Below are 13042 nucleotides of genomic sequence, written 5' to 3' on the forward strand. Positions count from 1 at the left end.
TTTCTAGTTATTATTATTTTTGATTGATTGATTGAATACTTTATTAGAAGTTTGCAAAAAAAGCACATGAAAGTACAGTTCAATTCAAGGTCAGCTGTGAAATGCGCATGCAACAGGTATGTGATGTGTAAAGCTCCGCCCCCTGCCCAGACTCATCAGATACAATAAAAGCTTCAGCTTCAGATCAAACCCACAACTTCCAGTGAGGGAGGACAGACTGTCTTTCCATCCAAAGCTACAGGAGGGAATACTACTGACCCAGACCACTGCTGACTGATTCTACCAGCTGAATGAACTTCAACAAGACGAACCACAATTCACAGTTAAAGTCAACTTCAGGGAACATTCTAGAGGAGGGAGGTTTACCACCACTGACTGGCTGATTTCCGGTCTTGAGCAGACTGTTTGTGGCTTCACTCAAAGAAAGACAAAATATGTCTACAACGTTTTCTTTTTCAGAAGAGGATTTCTTCTGTCCGGTGTGTCATGACATCTTTAAAGATCCTGTTGTCCTGGCGTGTAGCCACAGCTTCTGTAAAGCCTGTATGCAGAGATGGTGGAGAGAGAAGAAGATAACGCAATGTCCAGTTTGTAAGGAAACGTCGCCGACGTATAATCCACCCTGCAACCTGGTCCTGAAGAACCTGTGTGAAACTGTCACACAGGAGAGACACCAGAGAGCTTCCAAACGTCAGAGAACTTCATCAAGGTCAGAGGATCTCTGCAGTCTGCATGACGAGAAACTCAAGCTCTTCTGTCTGGAATGTCAACAGCCGGTGTGTCTAGTGTGTCTTCATTCAGAAACACACGCCCAGCACGTCTCCAGAACCGTGGCTGAAGTTGCGCTGGACCGCAAGGAGGGAGTCCAGAATTCACTGAAACCTTTACATTTACATTTTCCCCTCTTTTTTATTTTATTTTTGTTGTACATAGTGTTATTATTATTTTTTGCTGTTTATTTTGTAATGATATTTGAACTGATTTTTGTTGTACATAGTGTTATTATTATTTTTTGCTGTTTATTTTGTAATGATATTTGAACTGTGGTGCCACTATATATGCCTATGAATTGAATACCAAGGCCCTCATTGGAAACAATTCCGCAAGGACTTTTATGAACGGACCGGTTAGACAAAGTATTTTAAATGTAACTGTGCTGTTTTACATTTTTGCCTAATAAAATATTCAATCAATCAATCAAACAGAAGAAACTGGAAGTTTTCAATGCATTTAAAACAAACTGTGACCAAACGGGGGAATACATTCAGGTCCAGGCCCTGAACACAGAATGGCAGATAAAGGAACAGTTTAAGAAGCTTCATAAGTTTCTGCAAGAGGAAGAGGAGGGTAGGATCGCTGCACTGAAAGAGGAAGAGCAGCAGAAGTGTGAGATGATGAAGGAGAGGCTTGAGGATCTGGACAGGAAGTTAACAGCCCTTTCACACTCAATCAGAGCCGTAGAGGAGGATCTGAGAGCTGAACACGTCTCTTTCCTGCAGAACTACAAGACCACAAAGGAAAGAGTCCAGCTCACACTGCAGGACCCACATCTGGACCCAGGAGCCGTGATAGATATGGCCAAACATCTGGGCAACCTGACCTTCATAGTCTGGGAAAAGATGAAGAACATTGTCTCCTACACTCCTGTCATTCTGGGCTACAACACTGCCAATCCAAGACTGAAATCCTGTCTGAAGAAAGACTCAAATCATGTCTGAAGATCTCAAAAACAGCAGCTTCCTGACAACCCAGAGAGGTTTGACTGTCTTCACTTTGTGCTGGGTTCTGAGGGCCTTGACTCAGGGACTCACAGCTGGGATGTTGAGGTCGGAGACAGTATATAGATCCTGGAGAATGGGTGTGTTATCACTGTCTTTTCAGAGGAAGGGAATTGGAGGAGGTCAATCCTGGACTATGGACACTGATCTCTCATTGAAGCAGAATCCTCAGATGATCCGAGTCCAGCTGGACTGGAACAGAGGAAGCTGACATTCTCTGATCCTGATACTAACAAACACATAAAACACACCTTCACAGACACACTATGTCCTTGCATTTACACACTGGCCATAACCTCAATATAAATATTCAGTCAATGTGACTCTGGAACAATGACAATGATGATGATTATGACTGTAGACTATAGAAAAACGGATATGAAGCCATTGTTGTTTTTGTAGCGAGGTTGTGGATTTTTCATGATTCATGACTGCATGTGTGTGATGCCTAAGAGAAGATTAGCATGTGTTTTATGGACTCGAGGCTTTTCTTGTAAAGTGTCTAAAGAGGTTGTCTACATCTAATCTAATCTATTTCTACACAGCTTTTTCATAAAATGTAGAATCACTGTAGTACAGTGACTGTACCACTTTGCATGACAATCAAAGGTGTTTCTATCAAGATGCTTCACAACCAAAACCAGCAGCTGGACAGACAATGACAACTCCCTGCTGGGACACTATATTCATAGTCCTGGAATGAGACACTTCTGTGCAAAGCTCTGAATCATTCATGACCACACACATCTTAAAGTGCAGAGTTTTGGTGTAAATCCAATCAACATGTCTATCAGTGGACTGGCTTCTCAAAGAGGTGGGGGTTTGGGGGTTCAGAATGTATTTCAATCATATTAATCAAATGACAAGGTTCTTTAAAATAAGGTTGTGGATTTTCATGATTCATGACTGTATGTGTGTGATGCTTAGAAGATAAGCATGTGTTTTATGGACTGGAGGCTGTTGTAAAGAGTCAAATGGTTGTCTAATTCTAATTGGTCTGATTTCTGATATAGCTCTGTAAAGAAAACAGTTCATGATGGAATGATGTTTAATTCAAATAAATGTCTGCCAAACATATCTTGTGTTGTTTGAGTTCAATTGCATCTAATAACAATCTGTTCCGTATGTTATTATGACATCAGACAGAATGACATTTTATATGATGTCCTGCTCTAATCTATGTTTCTTTTTCAAGGCAACACTGAAGTGACAGGGTATGACATCCATACAATAGGGCATAGCAGTAGCGGCCATTTTGTGGGGCCACAGATCAAAAACCCATGCATTTTTCCCATAGATATTAACGAAAAGATTTATATAAATAATTACATTATTCTGTTATTGAGCTCATCGGTCATTATCCAGAAATAACACACCACTGAATTCAGTGATTGACCAATCACAATCAAGCATTCAACCAAGCCATGTAATGAATATTTCTAATGTACTATCATAGGGTGTTTTATTGAGAATTTCACCTTTTTTAAGCAAGTTTTTCGCTTACACCAATTGACATTTTTGTCATCATTCCTCCATCAATATTGAATACAACCAGGCATTTTATTCTAGGTCCTCAAAAAGAATAAAGTATGCAAGTAACTTGTATCTTTATTTTCTAATGTTGTTCGTTCAATTTAACTAAACCATATGGACCTAAAATAAATTAAAATAGATCAAATATACTTTCCCTATTTATTTAACACATTTACACGTTTATCCTTCTGTATCTTCATAAAATGTTGTGTAACAGAGAGGTCCTCTGTTACGGAGGTTTGGCACTTTATAGTATTCTGCACAGTTGTATTTTGCACAATTTAAGTCATGATATTGAATTTTATTGCAAGTGCAATGTGTAATAGATATGAGTATGATGATGGATATTGTTGTGTAATGTAGTCTGAGAATAATTGGTGTAGTTCATGGATTTCTAATGGATGTTATGAGAGTTAATGTTCTCTGTATTATGTATGTGTATTAATCGGTAATCTACCCTGTGACATGGTTGAGTCCAAACTAATTGCCTCCAGCTGAGTATAAAAGGCTGCCAGCTACAAACAGAGAGCTGGTCACCGCCATGTCACCTGTGTTGTGTGGAGAGCTGCCTGTGTTAATGTATTTTTTGTATTGTCGGTGAAACAATCAGAATAAATACACCTTTTTGGTTGAACCCTATCAAGGCCTCTGTACTAACTCCAACCGCAAGTCGGGCAATCTAACATCTTGTAAAAAGCTTCCATTGTTTTTGGCCATAATAGAATGTGCATTTTTCATGGCAATGCTGATTGCTGAACAGTACACCTGTGCTTAATAAATTCTACTCTACATGTGTGGGAAAATATTTGGAGACAACAGTTGTTTTGAAGTTTATTTTTATTTCTACAAAACTGTTTTGTTTCTTTTGCTATTCCCCTTTTAGTATTGCATATGAAAATCATCAACATTTCCATACAGGACATGTTTCAGACAGTGAATGACCCCCCCCCCCTCCCCCCCATGCTTGCTTAAGGCATTTGACAACACAGATAGGCTACTAACATTCATAACAGCTCTTTAGACTCAATGGTACATAAGACATTAATGTAGTTAATAATTGAACTTTAAGGGGGTAAAAGTGATTTTTATTTATTTACTTTTTTGGTTAAAATATGTGTTGAATGACTCTACATTCCGATAGCTATAGTGTGCTAGTGTTTTTTTCCACTAACACACTATAGCTGTTTATTTCAGTAACAGGGGTCTCCCCTCCCTGTCTCTTGGGCACTTTAGTAAACAGAAAATACATTTTCAGGTTGAGATACTAATTTAATCCAATCTGGAGAGATGACACAGCAGTGGTTTTCTTTTTGTGCCCAAGGCACTCCAAACACCTCAATTGAGGCACACCTCAATTTATATCTATGAAAAATTGCATCTATAACACAATTTGCCTCTGTATTGGGAAATTTGAGGAGAACAAAATAAAACAAAATAAAATAAAAAATATTTTGTATTGCAATACAAATGTTGTGGGGTTCTCTCTATTGATTGGATACAACTGGTATCCAGATGTACTTTCTGTTTACTTGCTGGAGAGATAGAGAGACCCCCGTTATTCAGAATATCAGAATATAGAGCTTTTGCATGCTTTTGCATGTTCTCTCCGTGTCTCCTAGGGTAGGTACCCTCACAAAAAAACATGCAGTAATCCTGGTCACTATATACTGCCTCCCCCTGGCCAGCCGGGGCGCCTGATGGAGGGGAAGGGAACTGGTTGGAATAACGTGTTCCTTCCACGCGCTACGTCCTACCAGGGAAACTCTCCCCTGTCAGGTGACAAGAAGGTCAGACGGCTCTCATGCATTGAAGGAGGCATGAGCTCGGCCCTGGCCTCCCTAGGTTGGCAGAGGGAAGGTAGTGCCCAGGATTACACGCTTAGGCATTGGCACTAGGGTGAAAAAATAAGGGTTACAAAATCGTGGGCTAAAAATTAGGGGGAAAAAAAGAATATAGAGCTTTCACTTTTTTTTTTAACAATCACTTAAACCCCTTTTAACTTTAAGAAGTGCTACATTTGTTTTCGAGCAAGGACAGGCAACATCCTCAGAGAATGAATGTGAGGATGAAATGTACAGTCATAATAATTGATATTATGACTCTGAAGGATCCGCACCTTTTACTCTTCAATAAGCCAAGAACCGCAGTTACCAGCGTTGTCCACCAGAGCGAGCTGCTGTTCCACACATGCACGCCTCTAGGTTGTTTCACCACAGGACTGACGTCTCACAAAGTCTTCCTCTCAACAGTCTTTAGTGATTATTAAACCGTTTCCTCCAACATCCTTGTCCCTTCGCTTTCATATAATAAAAATCCTTAGTGTTCATTTATCAGTTTGTCAAACTACAAATGTAAACCAAATTTGGCTTACATTTGTACAATGTCTGAGTTTAAAATTACCACAGTGTTTCACCATGGCACCTATGCCACGACCAGTGGTGGAAAGTAACTAAGTGCTGTACTTAAGTACAATTTTGAGGTATTTGTACTTTACTTGAGTATTTCCAATTTCCAATACTTTTACTTCTACTCCACTACATCTCGGATCCAAATATTGTACTTTGACTACACTACAATTATTTGAAAACTTTATTTATTAGTTACTTTGTAGATTTTGATTACTATTACAAAACCTACATCAACCGCTCTGTATACATTTCGGCCATTTGAAAATATGCGTCGCATCGCGACGCATTGTGAGCTTGTAGATCGGCTATTTTCTAAAGATTTGTATACATTTGAAAACTTGAAATGGGACACTTCATAATGAGTACTTTTACTTTTGGTACTTTAAGTACATGTTGATGCCAAATACTTTTATACTTTTACTCAAGTCAAATTTTGAATTCCGGAACTTTCACTTCGTAACGGAGTATATTTCTACATTGCAGTATTGATACTTTTACTCAAGTAAAGCAATTGAGTACTTTTCCCACCACTGGCCACGACGAGGTCCGACGTCAGCTCCTCTTTCCACGGCGACCCCTCCTCCTCCTCCTGCTCCGTCACCTCCATCTTCATATCGTCTGGAGAGGAGGTGGTGATGGAGGTGGAGGTGGTGGTGGTGGTGGCGGCACCACCCTCCACCCTGGTGCTCCTCTGTCTTCCAGGTGAGTGGAGGAGGGAGTGAGGCTGCTGGTGCAGGTAGGGGTGAGGGCCCGGGGACGGGGTGAGGTGTGAGGAGGGGTGGTGGTGGTGGTGGTGTTGGTGGTGTTGGTGGTGGTGGTGGTGGTGTGGCGCGGGGCCACAGCAGCGCTGGTGCCGGCGGACACGCCTCTGGTGCAGCCGCGACTGCAGCTGCTCCAGCTTACAGCGCAGCGTCACGTTCTCCTTGGTAGGGGACGGCTGTTGGGGACGATGGCCTTCCTCCACTACTATAGGGGACAAGGAGAAGGAGAAAGAAAATGATTCATTCAGCTACATTCCTACGACTGACTGTACATGTGCATACATTACATTTCTAAACATTTTCTAAAAAATTTGATTTCCAAATTTTAAGACATTTTTAATTAAAAAATAACAAAAATACACACACACACAATTTGGGATTGCAGGGACATTTGTATGGGACAAGTAAATAAATAAAAAATGGGGAGCTTTCTTATTATTTCCTTTTTAATTATTATTTAAGATTTTCCCCCATTTATTTTTCTCTGAAATGAAAAAGAATTGTATACATTCTCAAAAGAATCTGAAATTCCATGAAAAAAATGTATTACATTCATAAGGAGTAGTGAATAGTAGTGAATAGCAGATCATAGTAGTGGATAGCAGACCAACAAGCTCACATTGTGTCGCCAATCGCGATGCGACAATTTGTGAGCTTGTAGATCAGCTATTTTCACTAGTTTGGGTCCAAACGTTTGGTTATAGACAGCTAGACTGCTGTTTAACCACTAAGAAAGTTAGCAAAAGCAAAACAACCTGATCCAGAATAATAACTATAACATATAGCTAATGGTTACAGTAGGCAGCCATTAGCATGTTTCCACAGACAAGCTGATAAAGATTCAGGTCAGTCACTATATACTGTATCTCCTCTAGTTTAATGGGTGAAGTAATGGTCCTGTCCTCTTTGTATGTGTGCTACTTGAACACTGTGCATGCTCCATCTGGTTTAGGAAAAATGTCATAAAGAGCGCACACACACACACACACACACACACACACACACACACACACACACACACACACACACACACACACACACACACACACACACACACACACACACACACACACACACACACACACACACACACACACACACACACACACACACACACACACACACACACACACACACACACAGAGTGGTACTAAATATAGCTACTCTGCACAGGGTCCAAACACAGCTGGTCATTGTGGTTCAGGACAGAGGGACGCTGGTACACTCCATCTAACTGGTGTTTACAATTAACCCATTAACTGCCAGAGGTATTTTCATATTTTTTTAGCCAGTGCCAGAGTTTTTCATTGAAAAAAAAAAAGTACTCAGGAGCCGAGATACAGAATTTTTAAGTTTTAAGTTAACAAGGAAGTGGATAGGAGTCTAGATCTTTGAACAATCATATCTCCTTGGTCTTTGGGTCAAATTGAAAAAAAAAAAAAGGTTCACGGATCTACGCGATTGGGACAGCGTTTCCGTGTCCCCTTATTATAAGCGACATCTTATTATAAGGGCTTCTTTAGTAATAAATAAAATAAGTTATTTGGAAATATTGGTAGTTTCTTTGGGCTTGTTTCTTAAAGAGATAGTTCACCCAAAAAAAATATTTTTTTTCTATCGATTAGTCACCCCATGGATATGTTTTTCCTAAGCCAATCATTTGATGACCAGCGGACCGGTAAGCAGCGGTTCCGGTAAGAGACACAAAGGAGACACCGCTGCCAGTCATCAAATTAAATTAAATTAGTACTTTTTCACCGCCAGTCAATGCTTCATATCGATATGAGTAAAATCGCCGGGGTGGCTTGTTTATTTTTGGAACATAGTTCTTTTATGACGCGATCCAAGATTCCCCCGATGGGAAATCCAATGCAAAAAAATTACGCAATGACCCAGAGGGACAGCGCCCTCTAGCGGCAGGGAATGTCAAGACATTCGGTGCCCTATTATGATTGTAAATTGAAATGTATGAATGTTTCTATAATATCAAGACAGTCTTTTTAGCTCACCTGTCGGTTTATTGTGGTGCAGTAGACCCTCTGCCCTCTGGCTCAGCTGGGGTCCTGAAGTCGTCTTTGGGGGGTCTTCTTCTTCGGGGCTGAGCGCCGCCGCCGGCGGCGGTGGCGGTGGACTCGCCGAGAAGCCGGGAGCAGCAGCAGAGCAATGGAGCTGAGTGGAGATGGTGTTCGGAGCCCCCTGGTGGTGACGCGTGGCACTGAGGAGGTCACTGAGGATCTGGAGAATGACGGCGATGCCGCGGCGCGGGTGGCAGACACTGGTCTGACTGACAGGGGGCAGTGTTCCTGAGGAGACAGGGAGAGGCAAATAGCCTTGAGGATATTTCAAGTGGCCCCCAAATAATGGTAAAACACTAAGATTTCAATGATAATATTGTCACTGTCGGATGGAAACCTTTTATGTCCAAAACTGTTCCTTTTTTATTATTATTTAAAAAATGATTTAAAATAGTGAAAATAGCAGATTGTTGTGTGCTTGCAGATCTGCTTTTTTCACTACTTTTCTTTGTGCGACACTCTTGTATGAAGTGGGGCATTCATTTACGAAGAAACATAAAAAGTTGAAATATGTAGATACAAGGTTTCTGCCCAACAGCAACAATATAATATTAATATTTACAAAATAATGTAACGAAAATGTAATGATATTTTTTTCTTTTTCATGGCAGCCAAATGGCTGCTTTTAAAAAAATGTTATAGTGGGCCCTGATCAAGAAAAGGCTGGGTACCGCTGCGAGGGTGTCCCGCCTTGAGATTGGGAGGTTGGGGTTTGATCCCCCAGCCGGCCAGGTCATACCAAAGACTATTAGAAAAATGGTCTTGGACCCCGCATAAAGGGTTGGATTGGGAGTAAGTCCCTGTGACATACTAGCGTCATGTCCAGGGGATGTATTTTACTTGCACATCAAGCCGCCTCACGCTACAGAAACAGGAGATCAGTCTCCTGCCCCTTCGGCTCGGCAAGGCTTACTTACCGCTGTCAGGAACACAAGATTAAATTCAATTCAGTTGAATTCCAGTGTATTGTCATTTACACCGTACATCTGTGTGCAGGGCAGAATGATAGAGCGTTTCTCGAGGAAACGACTTGCTGCCGCACCGACACCCTCAGGATATTATTTACCTGAGAATGTTCCAGAGAAGACCCCGGGGGAGTGGTTCACAAAGCTCTCTATGACGGCTCCTGGTGCCGAAGGGGACGAACCGGGACTGTTCTGTCAAAACGAGGACACAAAGATATTAGGACACGTTAATTCACTCAGTTTTCAGTTTTGTCCTTGATTTTAAAATGTTCTCCGTTACAAAGAGCACAGTAAAAACTAAATCACTATCACAACATTTATTATTAACTATGGACAGACTTGGAGAGCACTGAAGCCTCATGTTATACTTTATTGTAGGATCGCGCTGCAAAAATAGCTACATCTACAAGCTCACAACACGTTGTGAGCTTGTCTGCAACCGTACATTCATTAAATGCATTTAACTTTGCCCTGTGATTACACAACAAAACTAAAAATATATATATATAATATGTTCCAGGGATTTTCCAAAAATAGCAGATCTACAGCTTGTATTTCTGCTATTTTTGAATAGCCAAAGTATAAAATATGGTTAAAGTGGTTAAAATGATTGTGACACTATAATTAACACATTTTGCTGGGGACCCCTGGTACCCCTGGTTCTCAAAGTGAGCCCCCCCCCCCAGGGGCTCACTTTGAAAACCAATGGTATATTGAGGGATAAGATGACTGCTGTTATCGAGGGAAATTATGGTAAAAACTTTTTTTATATAATCAATCAAACCTCTGGGAAGGTGGAGGCCGGAGCTGGGCTCTGGTGTCCCGGGTTGGAGCTGGCTGGGTGGGGCGAGGGGCAGCAGGGGGTGCTGGCGGGCACAGGGAGACACGGGGAACTGGGAGGAGAGCTGCCGGGAGGCGGGGAAGGCAACGGCGAGGAGGAGGACGACGTGTGGACGGAGCGAGACGGACGCTGGCAGATCACAGGGGTCCTATTGGACGAGGGGAGTTGACAGGGGGTTGACAGAGGGGGGCACGGTTGACCATCGGGGGTCACGGGTGAGGTTCTCGAGCAGGGCAGGGGGTCCGGCGTAGCCGCCGCCGCCGGGGCGCAGGAAGACAGGTGGGTGGTCTCTGGGGGGCTGGCGGGGTGGGCGGTGTTTGTGGCGTGGGCCGTCTTGGTGGTACCGCCATGAGGTTTCTGCTGCTCGCCGCCCGGGACGCTCTGGGCAGCGAGCTGTAGCTGGACGTACATCACGTGGGTGCCGATGCCCAGGGCGAGGGTCAGAGGGGAACGTCCAGACAGGAAGTCACTGATCTGTACCACGGGGAGAGAGGAAAATAAATGTCCGTCTGTCTGTCTCTCTCGGTAAACATTCAAAAGACACTGGTTCTCTAAGTGGGGGTCCTTGAGTGTTTTCTAGGGCAGTGGTTCTCAAACCTTTTCATTTCAAGGACCCCTAAAAATGTATTTGGCCGCGGACCCATCTCAAAATATTTTGTTCCAGGGACCCCCAGAGGCAAAGGTTTGAGTTACAAATGTTCGCTTTAAAACATTTATATATTCAAAAATGTTTCTAAACTTTAAAAAAAATCTTCAAGCTCGTAGCGCAGCGCACAAACTTGTAGATCTGCTATTCTTGAATAGCCAAAGTATAATATATTGTTGAAGTGGTTAAAATGATTATGAAGCTATATTAACTAACCCAAGGACTCCTGGGGGTCCCCGGACCCCACTTTGAGAACCACTGTTCTAGGGGGTCCCCAGCTTAAATGGTCGATAGTTAGAAACCAAATGGACCCTTGCAGATCTGCAACTCAGAGAGTGTACACATATTGCAAATGTAAATATACATATTGTTATCATTTGTTTTAATTCTAATTTGTTTGCTGATTTTAGACTAATTTTGGGTTGCCAACTTCACCGTGGTCAGAGACTATTGACGACAACTAGCCTCTGGCATGTTTCATGGTACTGTTTACATGCACTGTCCATGAGAAGCTAAACATGAATAGAATAAAAACGTCTATCCTGAGATAGATAAAATCCAAAAGATTTACAAAGAGATTGTCCCCCTCAAAAGACACTCCGTTTGTGAGCTTGTAGATCTGCTATTTCTGGTTAACTTGTAAACACTTTCTCACCAAGTGTCGGTAGATTGGAGCTGCCATGTTTTGCTCTTGCAGTTGGGGTCATTGACTGTACATTGGTCTTTGATAGCCTGAGGGAAAATACTTGATCCCTCTCTCGTGGCTTTGTGGTATGTAGCATGGGCCATGGCTGTGTGTGTGTGTGTGTGTGTGTGTGTGTGTGTGTGTGTGTGTGTGTGTGTGTGTGTGTGTGTGTGCGTGTGCGTGTGCGTGTGCGTGTGCGTGTGCGTGTGCGATGTGTGCGTGTGTGCGTGTGTGTGTATGTACATGCGCGTGTGTGTGTAATGTTATGAGCGTCAGGAATGAGCTAAAGTATGCACAGCATCTGTGTCTGCCAAAGACGTCAGGCCAGTGAATGACCTCATCCAACGCACCGCCCATATCACACACTGGAAGAACCAAACATGTTTTACAGCTATGTGACCAAACATGACAAAACAAGACATTCTTTTACTTGGTCCCCAAGGCTTTAAGGAAGTGGTTCTCAAAGTGACACCCAGGGGGTCCTTTCTTGAGAGGGTAGTTATGAGCCAAAAGGACCCTTACAGGTCTGTAACTCTGCGAGTGTACAAATGGTACACTCACTACACTGGTACACTCTCAGAGTTATGGGGGTGTGTGGCCTAATGTAGAGGGCCTTGAAATCAAAAGGTGGTTCTCAACCACTGCTTTAACCACTTAAACCCCATATGGGTAACCGACCGTAGTCCCTCAGGGCTCTACACTAGTATCTTTTCTATTTTCTGTTATTGTGGGGAAAGCTTTTGCAGAAAATAGCCGATCGACAAGCTCTATACAAGCTCGACAAGTTTTTATTTTTGAAGCACATTGAATCTACAACTGTCATGTGAAATGTGCTACATAAATAATGACTTTGAATAGTTATGCATTCAAGGTCCTCCTTGTTCCAAATCAACTCTCCCAGACATGCAGACTGCTGAATAGCAAAACACATGTGTCCCTGTACACTACAACATGGGAGAAAGACCCAACTACACTAATTATTATTTCAAACCACAAACCACCCTCAGTTAACCACCTAAATCCTATACTGTATACTTCATTTACCGGGGTCCCCCACGGGTCTGTACTTGGTCCCATCCTTTTTTTTCCGCCCTGCGCTATCCCATGGCACTACCCGCTAATTACACACAAGGCAGCTGGCGCTGTCCCTAAACGGTGTCTTACGGCCGCGCACCCCGCTACACATTATGCCGACTCCCGTTATTTGCGCCTGGAGGTGTTGCGCTATCCCTAAAATTGCTATCTTGCCCATGTATGGGAAAGCGCAAAGCGGATTCTCAGACCACCCGCTATGCCAAATCTGTTTGTTAGAGGCGCCTGCAATGGAAATTGTTGGCGTCCGACATTACA

The 13042-nt window shown here is 42.6% G+C and overlaps 1 protein-coding gene across 3 annotated transcripts in view; it reads right to left on the minus strand.

The window, feature by feature from the left end:
• Positions 1-4289: 4289 nt before the first annotated feature.
• The window catches only part of LOC308093333 (midnolin-A-like), an 11972-nt gene continuing 3219 nt past the window's right edge, over positions 4290-13042 (minus strand). The window contains exons 4-8 of one of the 3 annotated variants that reach the window (XR_013933877.1): positions 10305-10835; positions 9622-9712; positions 8490-8783; positions 5277-6685; positions 4290-4891 (exon numbers count right to left, since the gene is read on the minus strand). Coding sequence is in view for 2 of the 3 variants with exons in the window: in XM_080439667.1 (XP_080295793.1) it covers positions 6192-6685; positions 8490-8783; positions 9622-9712; positions 10305-10835 (1410 nt within the window). In the remaining variant the exon portion in view is untranslated. Of the gene's footprint in view, positions 6686-8489; positions 8784-9621; positions 9713-10304; positions 10836-13042 lie in introns of all 3 variants that reach the window. The other 2 variants (XM_080439668.1, XM_080439667.1) reach the window with 2 other exon arrangements.

Source organism: Gymnoscopelus braueri (assembly GCF_963280865.1).
Source record: "Gymnoscopelus braueri genome assembly, chromosome: 10".
Lineage (NCBI taxonomy): Eukaryota > Metazoa > Chordata > Actinopteri > Myctophiformes > Myctophidae > Gymnoscopelus > Gymnoscopelus braueri.